The sequence below is a fragment of the Amaranthus tricolor genome, chromosome 14 (genome assembly GCF_026212465.1).
Source record: "Amaranthus tricolor cultivar Red isolate AtriRed21 chromosome 14, ASM2621246v1, whole genome shotgun sequence".
Classification (NCBI taxonomy): domain Eukaryota; kingdom Viridiplantae; phylum Streptophyta; class Magnoliopsida; order Caryophyllales; family Amaranthaceae; genus Amaranthus; species Amaranthus tricolor.
In genome coordinates this window covers 14144224-14166286 of record NC_080060.1, presented here as the reverse complement: position 1 = coordinate 14166286, position 22063 = coordinate 14144224, and the positions used below count along the sequence as shown (strand labels likewise).

General features: G+C 27.5%; 1 protein-coding gene across 1 annotated transcript in view; it reads right to left on the bottom strand.

Moving 5' to 3' along the window:
• The window catches only part of LOC130799325 (uncharacterized), a 31259-nt gene that overhangs the window by 3129 nt on the left and 6067 nt on the right, over nt 1-22063 (bottom strand). The window contains exon 6 of the mRNA XM_057662428.1: nt 21081-21178. Coding sequence (XP_057518411.1) covers nt 21081-21178 — 98 coding nt within the window. The remainder of the gene's footprint in view (nt 1-21080; nt 21179-22063) is intronic.

Sequence of the window (22063 nt, the reverse complement as noted above, 5' to 3'; positions counted from 1 at the left end):
AAAAAATAGTCACATCTTTGAAATTACACGATAAGTTCCGTTTTTAATGATTTTCAAGATTTTTACGCACTTTCTCGCATAAAAAAGTTCAAAATGGTTTGTTTGGCATGAAACATGTTACACAACACTAATTGGTATATATTATGCTGTCCAAATGGTTAGATTTGAAACAATAGTCATATCTTTGAAATTAGACGCAAAGTTGTGTTTTTTTTTAACTTTTTAAGCTTTTTTGGCACTTTTTCGTTTAAAGTTGTTCAAACATGGTTTTTTTCCATAATATTTTACACACAAGACTATTTGGTATGTTTTATTGTGTAGAAATGGTTAGCATTGAAAATATATAATCATATGCTTAAAATTATCTGCTAAGTTTCGTTTTTATGGATTTTAAAACATTTTTGGCACTTTCTCGCTTAAAGTGGTTCAAACTTGGTTTATTTCCCATGAAATTCGGCACACAACACTATTTGGTATATATTATTGTGTTAAAATGGTTAGAATAGAGAAAATATTCATATACTTAAAAGTACGTGCTAAGCTGCGTTTTTAAAGTTTTTAAATATTTTTTGGCACTTTATCGCATAAAGTAATTCCGATTTAGTTTGTTTGGCATGAAACTTGGCACACAACAATATTTGGTATATATTATTGTGCTTAAATGTTTAGAGTTTAAAACCATAGACATATTGTTGAAATTACATGTTAAGTTCCGCTTTTAACGTTTTTTAAGCTTTTTTGGTATTTTTTCAGATAAAATAGTTCAAACTTGGTTTGTTTCGCATGAAACTTGGAAACAACACTATTTTATATATATTATAGTGTTTAAATGGTTAGAATAGAAAAAAATTGTCATATGCTTAAAATTATGTGCTAAGTTCCATTTTTAAGGATTATTACGCTTTTTTGGATCTTTCTCGCATAAAGTAGCTCCTACTTAATTTATTAGGCATGAAACTTGCGCACAAAACTATTTGGTATATATTTTTGATTTGAAATGGTTAAAATTCATTACAATAGTCATATACTTGAAATTACGTGCTAAGTTCCGTTTCTAAGGTTTTTAAAATGTTTTTCGTACTTTCTCACTTAAAATTATTCCAGCATGGTTTGTTTGGCATTAAACATGGAAAAAAAAACTATTTGGTATACATTATTGTGTTGAATTGGTTAGAGTTGAAAGACTAGTCATATCTTTGAAATCACGCACAAAGTTGTATTTTTTTTTTTGCCTTTTTAAGGTTTTTTGACACTTTTTCGCTTAAAGAATTTCAAACTTGGTTTGTTTTGTATGAAACATGAAACACAACATTATTTGGTATATATTATTGTGTTCAAATAGTTAGAGTTGAAACAATAATCATATCTTTGAAATTACATGCAAATTTGTGTTTTTTTTAACTTTTAAAGCTTTTTTTGGCACTTTTTCGTTTAAAGTAGTTCAAACTAGGTTTGTTTTTCATAAAACTTGACATACAATATTATTTGGTATATATTATTGTTTAGAAATGGTTAGAATTAAAAATAAAGAATCATATGCTTGAAATTATGTGCTAAGTTTTGTTTTTAAGGATTTTAAAACGTTTTTGGTACTTTCTCGCTCAAAGTGGTTCAAACTTGGTTTGTTTGGCATGGAACTTGGCAGACAACACTATTTGGTATATATTATTGTGTTCAAATGGTTAGAGTTGAAAAAATAGTCATATCTTTGAAATTACACACAAAGTTGTGTTTTTTTAACTTTTTAAGCTTTTTTGGCACTTTTTCGTTTAAAGTAGTTCAAACTTGGTTTATTGTTCATAAATTTTGACACACAAGACTATTTGGTATATATTATTGTGTAGAAATGGTTAGAATTGAAAATATATAATCATATGTATAAAATTAAGCGCTAAGTTTCGTTTTTAAGGATTTTAAAACATTTTTGGCACTTTCTCGCTTAAAGTGGTTCAAACTTGGTTTGTTTCACATGAATTTTGGTACACAACACTATTTGGTATATATTATTGTGTTATAATGGTTAGAATTGAGAAAATATTCATAAACTAAAAAGTACGTGCTAAGCTCCGTTTTTAAGGTTTTTTAAAACATTTTTTGGTTTGTTTGGCATGAAACTTGGCACACAACAATATTTGGTATTTATCATTGTGCTTAAACGTTTAGAGTTTAAAACAATGGACATGGACATATTATTGAAATTACGTGTTAAGTTCCGCTTTTAACGTTTTTAAGCTTTTTGGCATTTTCTCTAATAAAATAGTTCAAACTTGGTTCGTTTCGCATGAAACTTGGCAACAAAACTATATTGTATATATTATAGTGTTGAAATGGTTAGAATAGAAAACAGTAGTTATATGCTTGAAATTATGTGCTAAGTTCCATTTTAAAGGATTATTACGCTTTTTTGTATCTTTCTCGCACAAAGTAGATCCTACTTAATTTATTTGGCATGAAACTTTCGCACAAAATTATTTGGTATATATTTTTGTGTTGAAATGGTTAAAATTCAAAAAAAATAGTCATATGCTTTAAATTACGTGCTATGTTCCGTTTTTAAGGTTTTTTTTTATGCTATTTTTGCACTTTCTCGTATAAAAGTAGTTCAAACTTGGTTTGTTGTAATGTAACTTGGCACACAATACTATTTGGTATATATTATTGTGTTGAAATGGTTAGGGTTAAAAGCAATAGTCATATGTTTGAAATTACGTTCTAAGTTCCGTTTTTAAGGTTTTTAAAAGTTTTTTGCACTTTTTCGCATAAAGTCTTTGAAACTTGGTTTGTTTGGCATGCAACTTGGCACATAACACTATTCGGTATATGTATTATTGTGTGGAAATGGTTAGAAATGAAAACAATTGTCATATGCTTGATATTACGTGCGAAGTTCCTTTTTTAAGAATTTTTATGCTTTTTTCGCACATTGTCGCAAAAAGTAGTTCAAACTTGGTTTATTTAGCATGAAACTAGGCACACAAAACTATTCGGAATATTTAGTTGTGTTGAAATGGTTAGGATTGAAAACAATAGTCATATGCTTGAAATTGTAAAGTTGCGTTTTTAAGGTTTTTTATGCATTTTTGACACTTTTTCTCAAAAAATAGTTTAAAGTTGGTTTATTTTCATTGTAACATTATACACAACACTATTTGGTATATATATTATTGTATTGAAATGGTTAGAGTTGAAAAAAGAGTCATATTTTTGAAAATTACACGCAAAGTTGCATTTTTTGGCCTTTTTTAAATTTTTTTGCACTTTCTCGCGTAAAGTAGTTCAAATTTGGTTTGTTTGGCATGAATGTTGACACACAACACTATTTGGTATACATTATTGTGTTGAAATTGTTATAATTGAAACCTATAGTCATATGCTTGAAATTACGTGTTAAGTTCCGGTTTTAAGGTTTTTAAAACGTTTTTGGCACTTTCTCGCTTAAAATAGTTCCAACATGGTTTGTTTGGCATTAAACATGGAACACAATACTATTTCTTATACATTATTGTGTTGAATTGGCTAGAGTTGAAAGAATAGTCATATCTTGTATTTTTTTGCCATTTTAAGCTTTTTTGACACTTTTTCGCTTAAAAAATTTCATACTTGGTTTGTGTTGTATGAAACATGAAATACAACAGTATTTGGTGTATGTTATAGAGTTGAAATAGTTAGAATTGAAAAAATAGTCATATCTTTGAAATTACACGATAAGTTCCGTTTATAATGATTTTCAAGATTTTTTGCCACTTTCTCGCATAAAATAGTTCAAAATTGGTTTGTTTGGCATGAAAGATGGCACACAACACTATTTGGTATATATTATTGTGTTCAAATAGTTAGAGTTGAAACAATAATCATATCTTTGAAATTACACGCAAAGTTGTGTTTTTTTAACTTTTTAAGCTTTTTTGCACTTTTTCTGTTTAAAGTATTTCAAAATTGGTTTGTTTTTCATAAAACTTGAAATATCGTACTATTATGTATATGTTATTGTGTAGAAATGGTTAAAATTGAAAATAAATAATCATATGCTTGAAATTATGTGCTAAGTTTCGTTTTTAAGGATTTTAAAACGTTTTTGGCACTTTTCTCGCTTAAAGTGGTTCAAACTTGGTTTGTTTTGCATGAAACTTGGCAGACAACACTAATTGGTATATATTATTGTGTTAAAATGGTTATAATTGAGAAAATTATTCATATACTTCAAACTACGTGCTAAGCTCCGTTTTAAGGTTTTAAAAGATTTTTTGGCACTTTCTCGCATAAAGTAATTACGATTTGGTTTGTTTGGAATGAAACTTGGCACACGACACTATTTGGTATATATTATTGTGTTCAAATAGTTAGAAATGAAAAAATAGTCATATCTTTGAAACTACACGCAAAGTTGTGTTTTTTTTAACTTTTTAAGCTTTTTTGGCACTTTTTCGTTTAAAGTACTTCAAACTTGGTTTGTTTTTCATAAAATTTGACACACAAGAATATTTGGTGTATATTATTGTGTAGAAATGGTTAGAATTGAAAATATATAAGCATATGCTTAAAATTATGTGCTAAGATTCGTTTTTAAGGATTTTAAAACATTTTTGGCACTTTCTCGCTTAAAGTGGTTCAAACTTGTTTTGTTTCGCATAAAATTTGGTACACAACACTATTTGGTATATATTATTGTGTTAAAATTATTAGAATTGAGAAAATATTCATAAACTTAAAATTACGTGCTAGGCTCCGTTTTTAAGGTTTTTAAATATTTTTTGGCACTTTCTCGCATAAAGTAATTTCGATTTGGTTTGTTTGGCATGAAACTTGGCACAAAAAAATATTTGGTATGTATCATTGTGCTTAAATATTTAGAGTTTAAAACAATAGACATATTATTGAAATTACGTGTTAAGTTCCGCTTTTAACGTTTTTTAAGCTTTCTTCGCAATTTCTCTGATAAAATAGTTAAAACTTGGTTCGTTTCGCATGAAACTTGGCAACAAAACTATATTGTATATTATAGTGTTGAAATGGTTAGAATAGAAAACAATAGTCATATGCTTGAATTTATGTGCTAAGTTCCATTTTTAAAGATTATTACGCTTTTCTGGATCTTTCTCGCATACAGTAGCTCCAACATAATTTATTTGGTATGAAACTTGCGCAAAAAATTATTTGGTATATATTTTTGTGTTGAAATGGTTAAAATTGAAAAAAAAAATTCATATGCTTTAAATTACGTGCTAAGTTCCGTTTTTAAAGTTTTTTTTATATGCTTTTTTTCACTTTCTCGTATAAAAGTAGTTCAAACTTGGTTTGTTATAATGAAACTTGGCACACAATATTATTTGGTATATATTATTGTGTTGAAATGGTCAGGGTTAAAAGCAATAGTCATATGCTTGAAATTACTTTCTAAGTTCCGTTTTTAAGGTTTTTAAAACTTGTTTGCACTTTTTCTCATAAAGTATTTGAAACTTGGTTTGTTTGGCATGAAACTTGACACACAACACTATTTGGTACATATATATTATTGCATGGAAATGGTTAGAATTGAAAACAATTCTCATATGCTTGATATTATGTGCGAAGTTCCTTTTTTAAGATTTTTTATGCTTTTTTGCCACATTGTCGCAAAAAGTAGTTAAAACTTGGTTTGTTTGGCATGAAACTAGGCACACAAAACTATTTTGGAATATTTAGTTGTGTTGAAATGGTTAGGATTGAAAAAATTAGTCATATGCTTAAAATTTTGTGTAAAGTTGCGTTTTTAAGGTTTTTTAAACATTTTTGACACTTTTTCTCAAAAAATAGTTTAAACTTGGTTTATTTTCATTGTAACTTTGTACACAACACTATTTGTTATATATTATTGTATTGAAATGGTTAGAGTTGAAAAAAGAGTCATATTTTTGAAAATTACACGCAAAGTTGCATTTTTTGGCCTTTTTAAAGTTTTTTTGCACTTTCTCGCTTAAAGTTGTTCTAATTTGGTTTGTTTGGCATAAATGTTGACACACAACACTATTTGGTATACATTATTGTGTTGAAATTGTTATAATTGAAACCAATAGTCATATGCTTGAAATTACGTGCTATGTTCCGTTTCTAAGGTTTTTAAAACGTTTTTGGCACTTTCTCGCTTAAAAAAGTTCCAGCATGGTTTGTTTGGCATTAAACATGGAACACAATACTATTTGGTATACATTATTGTGTTGAAATGGTTAGAGTTGAAAGAATAGTCATATCTTTGAAATCACGCGCAAAGTTCTATTTTTTTTTTGCCTTTTAAAGCTTTTTTGCCACTTTTTCGCTTAAAAAATTTCAAACTTGGTTAGTTTTTTATGAAACATGAAACGCAACAGTATTTGGTGTATATTATAGTGTTGAATTAGTTAGAATTGAAAAAATAGTCATATCTTTGAAATTACACGATAAGTTTCGTTTTTAATGATTTTCAAGATTTTTTTTCCACTTTCTCGCATAAAATAGTTCAAAATTAGTTCGTTTGGCATGAAAGTCGGCACACAACACTATTTAGAATATATTATAGTGTTCAAATAGTTAGAGTTGAAACAATAATCATATCTTTAAAATTACACGCAAAGTTGTGTTTTTTTAACTTTTTAAGCTTTTTTGGCACTTTTTCGTTTAAAGTAGTTCAAACTTGGTTTGTTTTTCATAAAACTTGACACACAATACTATTTGGTATATGTTATTGTGTAGAAATGGTTAGAATTGAAAATAAATAATCATATGCTTGAATAATGGGCTAAGTTTTGTTTTTTAGGATTTTAAAACGTTTTTGGCACTTTCTCGCTTAAAATGGTTCAAACTTGGTTTGTTTCGCATGAAACTCTGCAGACAACACTAATTGGTATATATTATTGTGTTAAAATGGTTAGAATTTAGAAAAATTGTACATATAGTTGAAAGTACGTGCTAAGCTCCGTTCTTAAGATTTTTAAAGATTTTTTGGCACTTTCTCGTGTAGAGTAATTACGATTTGGTTTGTTTGGAATGAAACTTGGCAAACAACACTATTTGGTATATATTATTGTGTTCAAATAGTTAAAGTTGAAAAAATAGTCATTTCTTTGAAATTACACACAAAGTTGTTTTTTTTACTTTTAAAGCTTTTTTGGCACTTTTTCGTTTAAAGTACTTCAAACTTGGTTTGTTTTTCATAAAATTTGACACACAAGACTATTGGGTATATATATTATTGTGTAGAAATGGTTATAATTGAAAATATATAATCATATGCTTAACATTTTGATCTAAGTTTCGTTTTTAAGGATTTTAAAACATTTTTGGCACTTTCTCGCTTAAAGTGGTTCAAACTTGGTTTGTTACGCATGAAATTTGGTACACAACACTATTTGGTATATATTATTGTGTTAAAATGGTTAGAATTATGAAAATATTCATAAAATTAAAACAACGTGCTAAGCTCCGTTTTTAAGGTTTTTAAATATTTTTTGGCACTTTCTCGCATAAAGTAATTTCGATTTGGTTTGTTTGGCATGAAACTTGGCACACAACAATATTTGGTATATATCATTGTGCTTAAATGTTTAGAGTTTAAAACAATAGACATAATATTGAAATTACGTGTTAAGTTCCGCTTTTATCGTTTTTTAAGCTTTTTTCGCATTTTCTCTGATAAAATAGATCAAACTTGGTTCGTTTCGCATGAAACTTGGCAACAAAACTATATTGTATATATTATAGTGTTGAAATGGTTAGAATAGAAAACAATAGTCATAAGCTTGAAATTATGTGCTAAGTTCCATTTTTAAGGATTATTACGCTTTTTTGGATCTTTCTCGTATAAAGTAGCTCCAACTTAAATTATTTGGCATTAAACTTGCGCACAAAACAATTTGGTATATATTTTTGTGTTGAAATGGTTAAATTTGAAAAAAAAGAGTCATATACTTTAAATTACGTGCTAAGTTCCGTTTTTAAGGTTTTTTTTAAATGCTTTTTTTGCACTTTCTCGTATAAAAGTAGTTCAAACTTGATTGGTTTGTTATAATGAAACTTGGCACACAACACTATTTGGTATATATTATTGTGTTGAAATGGTTAGGGTTAAAAGCAATAGTCATATGCTTGAAATTACGTTCTAAGTTCCATTTTTAAGGTTTTCAAAACTTTTTTGCACTTTTTTCGCAAAAAGTAGTTGAAACTTGGTTTTTTTGGCATGAAACTTCGCACAAAACACTATTTGGTATATATATTATTGCGTGGAAATGGTTAGAATTGAAAAGAATTGTCATATGCTTGATATTACGTGCGAAGTTCTTTTTTTAAGATTTCTTCTGCTTTTTTGGCACATTGTCGCAAAAAGTAGTTCAAACTTGGTTTGTTTGGCATGAAACTAGGCACACAAAACTATTTGGAATATATAGTTGTGTTGAAGTGGTTAGGATTGAAAACATTAGTCATATGCTTGAAATTACGTGTAAAATTGCATTTTTAAGGTTTTTTATGCATTTTTGACACTTTTTCTCATAAAATAGTTTAACCTTGGTTTATTTTCATTGTAACTTTGTACACAACACTATTTGGTATATATTATTGCATTGAAATGGTTAGAGTTGAAAAAAGTGTCATATTTTTGAAAATTACACGCAAAGTAGCATTTTTTGGCCTTTTAAAAGTTTTTTTGCACTTTATCGCTTAAAGTAGTTCAAATTTGGTTTGTTTGCCATAAATGTTGACACACAACACTATTTGGTATACTTTATTGTGTTGAAATTGTTATAATTGAAAACAATAGTCATATGCTTGAAATTACATGCTAAGTTCCGTTTCTAAGGTTTTTCAAACGTTTTTGGCACTTTCTCGCTTAAAATAGTTCCAGCATTGTTTGTTTAGCGTTAAACATGGAACACAATACTATTTGGTATACATTATTGTGTTGAAATGGTTAGAGTTGAAATAATAGTCATATCTTTGAAATCACGTGCAAAGTTGTATTTTTTTTGCCTTTTTAAGCTTTTTTGAAACTTTTTCGCTAAAAATATTTCAAACTTGGTTTGTTTTGTATGAAACATGAAACACAATAGTATTTGGTGTATATTATAGTGTTGAAATAGTTAGAATTGAAAAAATAGTCATATCTTTGAAATTACACGATAAGTTCCGTTTTTAATGATTTTCAAGATTTTTTTTCACTTTGTCGCATAAAATATCACATAAAATAGTTCAAAATTGGTTTTTTTTGGCATGAAAGTTGGCACACAACACTATGTGGTATATATTATTGTGTTCAAATAGTTAGAGTTGAAAAAATAATCATATATTTGAAATTACACGCAAAGTTGTTTTTTTTAACTTTTTAAGTTTTTTTGGCACTTTTTCGTTTAAAGTAGTTCAAACTTGGTTTGCTTTTCATAAAACTTGACATACAATACTATTTGGTATATGTTATTGTGTAGAAATGATTAGAATTAAAAAAGAAATAATCATATGCTTGAAATTATGTGCTAAGTTTTGTTTTTAAGGATTTTAAAACGTTTTTGGCATTTTCTCGCTTAAAGTGGTTCAAACTTGAATTTTTTTCGCATGAAACTTGGAAGACAACACTAATTGGTATATATTATTGTGTTCATATGGTTAGAATTGAGAAAATTATTCATATACTTGAAAGTACGTGCTAAGCTCCGTTTTTATGGTTTTAAAAGATTTTTTGGCACTTTCTCGCATAAAGTAATTACGATTTGGTTTGTTTCGAATGAAACTTGACACACAACACTATTATGTATATATTATTTTGTTCAAATGGTTAGAGTTGAAACAAAAGTCATATCTTTGAAATTACACGCAAAGTTATGTTTTTTTAACTTTTTAAGCTTTTTTGGCACTTTTTGGTTTAAAGTACTTCGAACTTGGTTTGTTTTTCATTAAATTTGACACACAAGACTATTTCCTATATATTATTCTGTAGAAATGGTTAGAATTGAAATTATATAATAATATAGTTAAAATTATGTGCTAAGTTTCGTTTTTAAGGATTTTAAAACATTTTTGGCACTTTCTCGCTTAAAGTTGTTCCAACTTGTTTCGCATGAATTTCGCACACAACACTATTTGGTATATATTATTGTGTTATAATGGTTATAATTGAGAAAATATTCATAAACTTAAAAGTATGTCCTAAGTTCCTTTTCAAGGTTTTTAAATAGTCATATGCTTTAAATTACGTGCTAAGTTCCGTTTTTAAGGTTTTATTCATGCTTTTTTTGCACTTTCTCGTATAAAAGTAGTTCAAACTTGGTTTGTTATAATGAAACTTGGCACACAACACTATTTCGTATATATTATTGTGGTGAAATGGTTAGGGTTGAAAGCAATAGTCATATGCTTGAAATTACGTTCTAAGTTCCATTTTTAAGGTTTTTAAAACTATTTTGCACTTTTTCGCATAAAGTCGTTGAAACTTAGTTTTTTTGGCATGAATTTGGCATACAACACTATTTGGTATATATAGTATTGCGTGGAAATGGTTAGAATGCGAAACAATTGTCATATGCTTGATATTAATTGCGAAGTTCCGTTTTTAAGGTTTTTTATGCTTTTTTGGCACTTTGTCGCAAAAAGTAGTTCAAACTTGGTTTGTTTGGCATGAAACTAGGCCCACGAAACTATTTGGAATATATAGTTGTGTTGAAATGGTTAGGATTGAAAACATTAGTCATATGCTTGAAATTACGTGTAAAGTTGTGTTTTTAAGGTTTTTTAAGCATTTTTGACATTTTTACTCATAAAATAGTTTAAACTTGGTTTATTTGCATTGTAACTTTGTACACAACACTGTTTGGTATATATTATTGTATTGAAATGGTTAGAGTTGAAAAAAGAGTCATGTTTTCGATAATTGCACTCAAAGTTGCATTTTTTGGCTTTTTTAATGTTTTTTTGCACTTTCTGGCTTTAAGTAGTTCAAATTTGGTTTGTTTTGCATAAATGTTGACACACAACACTATTTGGTATATATTATTGTCTTGAAATTGTTATAATTGAAAAAAATAGTCATATGCTTGAAATTACGTGCTAAGTTCCCTTTCTAAGGTTTTTAAAACGTTTTTGGCACTTTCTCGCTTAAAATAGTTCCAGCATGGTCTGTTTGGCATTAAACATGGAACACAATACTATTTTGTATACATTATAGTGTTGAAATGGTTAGAGTTAAAAGAATAGTCATATCTTTGAAATCACGCGCAAAGTTGTTTTTTTTTTTTTTGGCTTTTTAAAACTTTTTTGACAGTTTTTTGCTTAAAATATTTCAATCTTGGTTTATTTTGTATGAAACATGAAACACAACACTATTTGGTGTATATTATAGTGTTGAAATAGTTAGAATTTAAAAAATAGTCATATCTTTGATATCGTACGATAAGTTCCGTTTTTAATAATTTTCAACATTTTTTGCCACCTTCTCGTATAAAATAGTTCAAAATTGGTTTGTTTGGCATGAAAGTTGGCACACAACACTATTTGGTATATATTACTGTGTTCAAATAGTTATAGTTGAAAAAATAATCATATCTTTGAAATTACACGCGACGTTGTGTTTTTTAGAACTTTTTAAGCTTTTTTGGCACTTTTTTCATTTAAAGTAGTTCAAACTTGGTTTTTTTTCATAAAACTCTACACACAATACTATTTGGTATATATTATTGTGTAGAAATGGTTAGAATTGAAATAAATAATCGTATGCTTGAAATTACGAGCTAAGTTTCGTTTTTAAGGATTTTAAAATGTTTTTGGCACTTTCTCGCTTAGTGTGGTTCAACCTTGGTTTTTTCGCATGAAACTTGGCAGACAACACTAATTGGTATATATTATTGTGTTAAAATATTTAGAAATGAGAAAAATATTCATATACTTTAAAGTACATGCTATGCTCCGTTTTTAAGGTTTTTAATGATTTTTGGGCACTTTCTCGCATAAAGTAATTACGATTTGGTTTGTTTCGAATGAAACTTGGCACACAACACTATTTGCTATATATTATTGTGTTGAAATGGTTAGAGTTGAAACAATAGTCATAACTTTGAAATTACACGCAAAGTTGTGTTTTTATAACTTTTTAAGCTTTTTTGGCACATTTTCGTTTAAAGTACTTCAACACCTGTTTTGTTTTTTCATAAAATTTGACAAACAAGACTATTTGGTATATATTATTGTGTAGAAATGCTTAGAATTGAAAGTGTATAATCATATGCTTAAAATTATGGGCTAAGTTTCGTTTTTAAGGATTTTAAAACATTTTTGGCACTTTCTCGCTTAAAGTGGTTCAAACTTGGTTTGTTTCGCATGAAATTTTGCACACAACACTATTTGGTTTTATATTATTGTGTTAAACTGGTTAGAATTGAGAAAACATTTATAAACTTAAAAGTACGTGCTAAGCTCCGTCTTTAAGGGTTTTAAATATTTTTTGGCACTTTCTCACATAGAGTAATTCCGACTTGGTTTGTTAGGCATGAAACTTGGCACACAACAATATTTGGTATATATTATTGTGCTTAAATGTTTATAATTTAAAACCATAGACATATTATTAAAACTATGTGTTAAGTTCCGCTTTTAACGTTTTTTAAGCTTTTTTCGCATTTTCTCTGATAAAATTGATCAAACTTGGTTCGTTTCGCATGAAACTTAGCAACAACACTATTTTGTATATATTATTGTGTTGAAATGGTTAGAATAGAAAACAATAGTCATATGCTTGAAATTATGTGCTAAGTTCAATTTTTAAGCATTATTACGCTTTTTTGGATCTTTCTCGCTTAAAGTAGCTTCTACTTAATTTATTTGGCATGAAACTTGCACACAAAACTATTTGGTATATATTTTTGAGTTGAAATGGTTAAAATTTAAAAAAAAAATAGTCATATGCTTTAAATTACGTGCTAAGCTCCGTTTTTAAGGTTTTTTTATGCTTTTTTTGCACTTTCTCATATAAAAGTAGTTCAAACTTGGTTTGTTATAATAAAACTTGGCACACAACACTATTTGGTATATATATTATTGTGTTGAAATGGTTATGGTTAAAAGCAATAGTCATATGCTTGAAATTACGTTCTAATTTCCATTTTTAAGGTTTTTAAAACTATTTTGCACTTTTTCTCATAAAGTAGTTGAAACTTGGTTTTTCTGGCATGAGACTTGGCACACAACACTATTTGGTATATATATTATTGCGTGGAAATGGTTAAAATTGAAAACAACAGTCATATGCTTTATATTACATGCGAAGTTCCGTTTTTAAGGTTTTTTATGCTTTTTTGGCACTTTGTCGCAAAAAGTAGTTCAAACTTGGTTTGTTTGGCATGAAACTAGGCACACAAAACTATTTGGAATATTTAGTTGTGTTGAAATGGTTAGGATTGAAAACATTAGTCATATGCTTGAAATTACGTGTAAAGTTGCGTTTTTAAGGTTTTTTAAGCATTTTTGACACTTTTTCTCAAAAAATAGTTTAAACTTGGTTTATTTTCATTGTAACTTTGTCCACAACACTATTTGGTATATATTATTGTATTGAAATGGTTAGAGTTGAAAAAAGAGTCATATTTTTGAAAATTACACGCAAAGTTGCATTTTTTGGCCTTTTTAAAGTTTTTTTGCACTTTCTCGCTTAAAGTAGTTCAAATTTTGTTTGTTTGGCATAAATGTTGACACACAACACTATTTGGTATATATTATTGTGTTGAAATTGTTATAATTGATAACAATAGTCATATGCTTGAAATTAAATGCTAAGTTCCGTTTCTAAGGTTTTTCAAACGTTTTTGGCACTTTCTCGCTTAAAATAGTTCTAGCATGGTTTGTTTGGCATTAAACATGCAACACAATACTATTTTGTATACATTATTGTGTTGAAAAGGTTAGAGTTGAAAGAATAGTCATATCTTTGAAATCACGCGCAAAGATGTATCTTCTTTTGCTTTTTAAAGCTTTTTTGACAATTTTTTGCTTAAAATATTTCAAACTTGGTTTGTTTTGTAGGAAACATCAAACAAAACACTATTTGGTGTATATATTATAGTGTTGAAATAGTTAGAATTGAAAAAATAGTCGTATCTTTGATATTAAACGATAAGTTCCGTTTTTAATAATTTTCAAGATTTTTTGCCACTTTCTCGTATAAAATAGTTCAAAATTAGTTTGTTTGGCATGAAAGTTTGCACACAACACTATTTGGTATATATTATTGTGTTCAAATAGTTAGAGTTGAAACAATAATCATATCTTTGAAATTACACGCAAAGTTGTGTATTTATTAACTTTTTAAGCTTTTTTGGCACTTTTTCGTTTAAAGTAGTTCAAACTTGGTTTCTTTTTCATAAAACTTGACACACCATACTATTTTGTATATATTATTGTGTAAAAATTGTTAGAATTGAAAATAAATAATCATATGCTTGAAATTATGTGCTATGTTTCGTTTTTATGGATTTTAATACGTTTTTGGCACCTTTTCATTTAACGTAGTTCAAACTTGGTTTGTTTTTAATAAAATTTGACACAAAAGACTATTTGGTATATATTATTGTGTAGAAATGGTTAGAATTGAAAATATATAATCGTATGCTTAAAATTATGTGCTAAGTTTTGTTTTTAAGGATTTTAAAACATTTTTGGCACTTTCTCGCTTAAAGTGGTTCAAATTTGGTTTGTTTCGCATGAAATTTGGCACTCAACACTATTTGGTATATATTATTGTATTAAAATGGTTAGAATTGAGAAAATATTCATATATTTAAAAGTACGTGCTAAGCTCCATTTTTAAGGTTTTTAAATATTTTTTGGCACTTTCTCGCATAAAGTGATTCCGACTTGGTATGTTTGGCATGAAACTTGACACACAACAATATTTTGTATATATTATTGTGCTTAAATGTTTAGAGTTTAAAACCATAGACATATTATTGAAATTACGTGTTAAGTTCCACTTTTAACGTTTTTTAAGGTTTTTTCGCATTTTCTCTGATAAAAAATAGTTCAAACATGGTTCGTTTCACATGAAACTTGGCAACAACACTATATTGTATATATTATAGTGTTAAAATGGTTAGAATATAAAACAATAGTCATATGCTTGACATTATGTGCTAAATTCCATTTTTAAGGATTATTACGCTTTTTTAGATCTTTCTCGCATAAAGTAGCTCCTACTTAATTTATTTGGCATGAAACTTGTGCACAAAACTATTTGGTATATATTTTTGTGTTGAAATGTTTAAAATTGAAAAGAAATAGTCATATGCTTTAAATTACGTGCTAAGTTCCGTTTTTAAGGTGTTTTTTATGCTTTTTTTGCACTTTCTCGTATAAAAGTAGTTCAAACTTGGTTTGTTATAATGAAACTTGGCACACAACACTATTTGGTATATATTATTGTGTTGAAATGGTTGGGGTTAAAAGCAATAGTCATATCCTTGAAATTACGTTCTAAGTTCCGTTCTTAAGATTTTTAAAACTTTTTTGCACTTTTTCGTATTAAGTAGTTGAAGCTTGGTTTGTTTGGCATAAAACTTGGCACCCAACACTATTTGGTATATATATTGTTACGTGAAAATGGTTAGAACTGAAAACAATTGTCATATGCTTGATATTACGTGCAAAGTTTCTTTTTTAAGATTTTTTATGCTTTTTTGCACATTGTCGCAAAAAGTAGTTCAGACTTGGTTTGTTTGGCATGAAAATAGGCACACAAAACTATTTGGAATATATAGTTATGTTGAAATGGTTAGGATTGAAAACATTAGTGATATGATTGAAATTACGTGTAAAGTTGCATTTTTAAGGTTTTTTAAGCATTTTTGACACTTTTTCTCATAAAATAGTTTACACTTGGTTTATTTGCATTGTAACTTTGTACACAACACTATTTTGTATATATTATTGTATTGAAATGTTTAGAGTTGAAAAAAGAGTCATATTTTTGAAAATTACACGCAAAGTTACATTTTTTGGCCACTTTCTCGCTTAAAGTAGTTCAAATTTGGTTTGTTTGGCATAAATGTTGACACACAACACTATTTGGTATACATTATTGTGTTGAAATTGTTATAATTGAAAAAAAAGTCATATGCTTGAAATTACGTGCTAAGTTCCATTTCTAAGGATTTTAAATCGTTTTTGGCACTTTCTCGTTTAAAATAGTTCCAGCATGGTTTGTTTGGCATTAAACATGGAACACAATACTATTTTGTATACATTATTGTGTTGAAATGGTTAGAGTTGAAAGAATAGTCATATCTTTGAAATCACGCGCAAAGTTGTATTTTTTTTGCCTTTTTAAGCTTTTTTGACACTTTTTCGCTTAAAATATTTGAAACTTGGTTTGTTTTGTATGAAACATGAAACACAACAGTATTTGGTGTATATTATAGTGTTGAAATATTTAGAATTGGAAAAATAGTCATATCTTTGAAATTACACGATTAGTTCCGTTTTTAATGATTTTCAAGATTTTTTGCCACTCTCTCGCATAAAATAGTTCAAAATTGGTTTGTTTGGAATGAAAGTCGGCACACAACACTATTTAGTATATATTATTGTGTTCAAATAGTTACAGTTGAAACAATAATCATATCTTTGAAATTACACGCAAAGTTGTGCTTTTTTATCTTTTTAAGCTTTTTTGTCACTTTTTCGTTTAAAGTAGTTCCAACTTGGTTTGTTTTTCATAAAACTTGACATACAATAGTATTTGGTATATGTTATTGTGTATAAATGGTTAGAATTGAAAATAAATAATCGTATGTTTCAAATTATGTGTTAAGTTTCGTTGTTAAGGATTTTAAAACGTTTTTTGCGTTTTCTCGCTTAAAGTGGTTCAAACTTGGTTTGTTTGGCATGAAACTTGGCAGACAACACTATTTGATATATATTATTGTGCTAAAATGGTTAGAATTTAAAAAAATATTCATATACTTGAAAGTACGTCCTAAGCTCCGTTTTTAAGGTTTTTAAAGATTTTTTGGCACTTTCTCGCATAAAGTAATTACGATTTGGTTTGTTTGGAATGAAACTTGGCATACAACACTATTTGGTATATATTATTGTGTTCAATTGGTTATAGTTGAAACAATAGTCATATCTTTGAAATTACACGCAAAGTTGTGTTTTTTTAACTTTTTAGCTTTTTTGGCACTTTTTCGTTTAAAGTACTTCAAACTTGGTTTGTTTTTCATAAAATTTGACACACAAGAATATTTGGTATATATTATTGTGTAGAAATGGTTAGAATTGAAAATGTATAATCATACACTTAAAATTATGTGCTAAGTTTCGTTTTTAAGGATTTTAAAACATTTTTGGCACTTTCTCGCTTAAAGTGGTTCAAACTTGGTTTGTTTCGCATGAAATTTGGCACACAACACTATTTGGTATATATTATTGTGTTAAAATGGTTAGAATTGAAAAAATATTCATATACTTACAAGTATGTGCTAAGCTCCGTTTTTAAGGTTTTTAAATATATTTTGGCTTATGCTTGAAATTACGTGCTAAGTTCCGTTTTTAAAGCTTTTCAAGCTTTTTTTTGGCACTTTCTCGCTTAAAGTATTGAAACTTGGTTTGTTTGGCATGAAACGTGACACACAACACTATTTGATACATAGTATTGTTTTGAAATGGTTGGAATTGAAAAAAAAAATAGTCAAATGCTTGAAATTACGTGCTAAGTTCCGCTTTTAAGGTTTTTTAAAACTTTTTTTGCACTATCTCGCATAAAAGTATACAAATTTGGTTTGTATGCCATGAAATTTGGCACACACTATTATTTGGTATATATTATTGTGTCTAAATGATTATAATTGAAAAAAATATTCATATGCTTGAAATTACGTGCTAATTTCCAAATGGTTAGAATTGAAAAAAAAATACTCATCATATGCTTGAAATTATGTGTTATATTCCGTTTAGAAGGATTTTCAAGCTTTTTTCGCACTTTCTCGCATAAAGTAGTTCAAACTCAGTTCGTTTAGCATGAAACATAGCACACAACACTATTTGGTATATATTATTGTATTGAAATGGTTTCAGTAGAAAAAATAGTCATATCTTTGAAATTACGCGCCAAGTTGCGTTTTTTTTTTTGCCTTTTTAATCTTTTTTGGCACTTTCTCGCTTAAAATAATTTAAACTTGGTTGCTTTGGCATTAAAATTGGAACACAACACTATTTGGTATATATTATTGTGTTGAAATGGTTAGAATTGAAAGGAGTATGCATATGCTTGAAATTATGTGCTAAGATCCGTTTTTTAAGGTTTTTAAAGATTTTTTGGCACTTTCCCGCATAAAGTAGTTTCGACTTGATTTGTTTGGCATGAAACTTGGCACACAACACTATTTGGTTTATATTATTGTGTTGAAATGGTTGGATTTGAAAATAGTAGTAATATGCTACATAATTTTGTGCTAAGTTCCGTTTTTTAAAGATTTTCAAGCTTTTTTGGCACTTGCACGCATAAAGTAGTTCAAAATTGGTTTGTTTGGCATGAAACTTGGCACACAACACTATTTGGTATATATTATTGTGTTGAAAAATTTAGATTTTATAACAATAGTCATATGGTTGAAATTACGTGTTAAGTTCTGTTTTTAACGTTTTTTAAGCTTTTTTGGCACTTTTTCTCCTAAAGTAGTTCAAACTTAGTTCATTTGGCATGGTATTGGCACACAACACTATTTGGTATATATTATTGTGTTGAAATGGTTAAATACAATAGTTAAATATTTTAAATTACGTGTTAAGTTCCATTTTTAAGGCTTTTTTATGTTTTTTGCCACTTTCTCTCATAAAGTTGCTCTACCTTTGTATGTTGGGCATGAAACTTAGCACACAATAATATTTTGTGTATATTATTGTGTTGAAATGGTTAGAATTGAAAAAAGATACTCATATGCTTGTTTATGTGTTATGTTCCGTTTATAAGGATTTTCAAGTTTTTTTGACACTTTCTCGCATAACGTAGTTCAAACTTGGTTCGTTTGGCATGAAACATAGCACACAAAACTATTTGGCATATATTATTTTTTTGAAATGGTTAGAATTGAAAAGAATAGTCATATGTTTGAAATTACGTGCTATGTTTCGTTTTTAAGCTTTTTAAAACTTTTTTGGCACTTTCTCAATTAAAGTAGTTCAAATTTTGTTTATTTGGCATGAAATTTGGAACACAAAACTATTTTACATATAATATTCTATTGAAATGGAAAGATAAAATAGCAATATGCTTTAAATTACGTGTTAAATTTCGTTTTTAAGGTTTTCTTATGCTTTTTTTTGCACTTTCCTCACATAAAGTAGTTTAAACTAGGTTTGTTTGGCATAAAACTTGGCACACAACATTATTTGGTAAATATTATTTTGTTGCAATGGTTAGAGTTGAAAACAATAGACATATGCTTGAAATTATGTGCTAAGTAGCGTTTTCAAGGTTTTATAAGTTTTTTTTGCGCTTTTTCTCATAAAGTATTTCAAACTTAGTTCATTTGGCATGAAACTTGGCATACAACACTATTTGGTATTTATTAATATGTTGAAATGGTTAGCATGGAATACAATATTCATATGCTTGAAATTATGTGCTAAGTTCCATTTTTAAGGTTTTTTAAGCTTGTTTGGCACTTTTGCTCATAAAGTAGTTCAAACTTGATTTGTTTGGCATGAAACTTGGCACACAACGCTATTTCGTATATATTATTAGGTTGAACGGGTTAGAATCGAAAACAACAGTCATATGCTTGATAAATGTGCTAAGTTCCGTTTTTTAGGATTCTCAAGTTTTTTTGACACTTTCTCGCATAAAGTAATTTAAACTTAGTTAATTTGGCATTAAACTTGACACACAAGACAATTTGGTATATATTATTGTGTTTAAATGGTTAGAATCAAAAACAATAGTTATATGTTTGAAATTAATTGCTAAGTTTCGTTTTTAAGGATTTTCAAAATTTTTTGGCACTTTCTCGCTTAAAGTATTTCTAACTTGGTTTGTTTGGCATAAAAATTGGCACACAACACTATTTGGTATATATCATTGTGTTGAAAAGGTTAGAGTTCAAAACAATAGTCATATGCTTGAAATTACATGTTGAGTTTCGTTTTTAAGGTTTTTTATACTTTTTTGGCACTTTCTCGCATAAAGTTGTTCAAACTTGGTTCGTTTGGCATGAAACATAGCACACAATATTATTTGGTATATATTATTGTGTTGAAATTGTTCGAGTTGAAAAAATATTCATATTTTTTAAATTACGCACAAAGTTTCATTTTTTTGCCTTTTTAAGCTTTTTTGGCACTTTCTTGCTTAAAGTATGAAACATGGTTTGTTTGGCATGAAACTTGACACACAATACTATTTGGTATATATTATTGTGTGGAAATGGTTAGAATTTAAAAACAATAGTCATATGCTTGAAATTATGTGCTAAGTTCCATTTTTAAGGTTTTTATAACTTTTTTGGCATTTTCTTGCTTAAAATAGATCAAACATGGTTTGTTTAGCATAAAACATGGCACACAATACTATTTGGTATATATTATTGTGGTGAAATGGTTAGAATTGAAACAAATAGGCATCTCCTTGAATTTACGTGCTAAGTTCCGTTGTAAGGTTTTTTAAGGTTTTTTTGCACCATCTCGCTTAAAATTATACAAATTTGGTTTGGTTGGCATGAAACTTGGCACTTAACATTATTTTGTATATATTATTTTGTTGAATTGGTTGGAATTGAAAAAAATAATCATATGTTTGACATTACGTGCTAAGTTCCGTTTTTAAACATTTTCAAGCTTTTTTGGCATTTTCTCGCATAAAATTGTTTTTGGCATGAATTTTGGCACACATTACTATTTTGTATATATTATGCTGTTGAAATTTTTAGAGTAAAAACAATAGTCATATCTTTGAAATTACGCGCAAAATTGCGTTTTTTTCTTTTTTAAGCTTTTTTGGCACTTTCTCGCTTAAATTAGTTCAAACTTGGTTTGTTTCGCATGAAACTTGACACACAACACTATTTGGCATATATTATTATGTGGAAATGGTTAAAATTGGGTACATCTTTATACCACCCCTCAGACGCTTGTTGACATGATCAACTTCAAATGAAAAGCAAGTGGCTTCCAAAGGAAGGTGATTATTGCAAGCATTCGTAGCCTATGATATTACATGTGGAAGACCAGAAATGAAGCAAATTGGCTTTGTCGCATGAGCACAGTTGCTAACATAATGAATATTGTAAAGCATGAAATTAAGATTAGATTTTCTACTTTGTACCTAGTACAATCTCAAACCAACCTTTGGTTTAGAGATCTATAATCAGCAACCTTGTGTTTTGCCTTGAGGTCTCTTCTTATGGTATGCACATAAAGAATGGGTTAATACAACATTTCCTAGAAGGTGGGTATTTCCTCCATACTGATGCAAAGTTACAGTCGGCCTGATCCCATAGTTTTGATGTGTTTCTTTGGTTTTGTTTGGAATGAAATTCTTTTTCTTTTCAAAAAATTAAAAAAACTAAAATAATAATAGTAATAATAATAATAATAATAATAATAATAATAATAATAATAATAATAATAGTAATAATAATAATAACAATAATAATAATAATAATAATTATTATTATTATTATAATAATAATAATAATAATAATAATAATAATAATAATAATAATATTAATAATAATAATAATATTAATAATAATAATAATAATAATAATAATAATAATAATAATAATAATAATAATATTAATAATAAATAAATAAATAAATAAATAAAGCAAATAAATAAAATAATAATAATACAAAAAAATAATTCTAATAATAATTTACTTAATTAATTAAAAATATTAATTAATTAATAAATCAATTAATAATAAATAATTAATTAATTAATTAAGTAATAATTATAATAATAATAATAATAATAATAATAATAATAATAATAATAATAATAATAATAATAATAACAATAAAAATAATAATAATAATAATAATAATAATAATAATAATAATAATAATAATAATAATAATAATAATA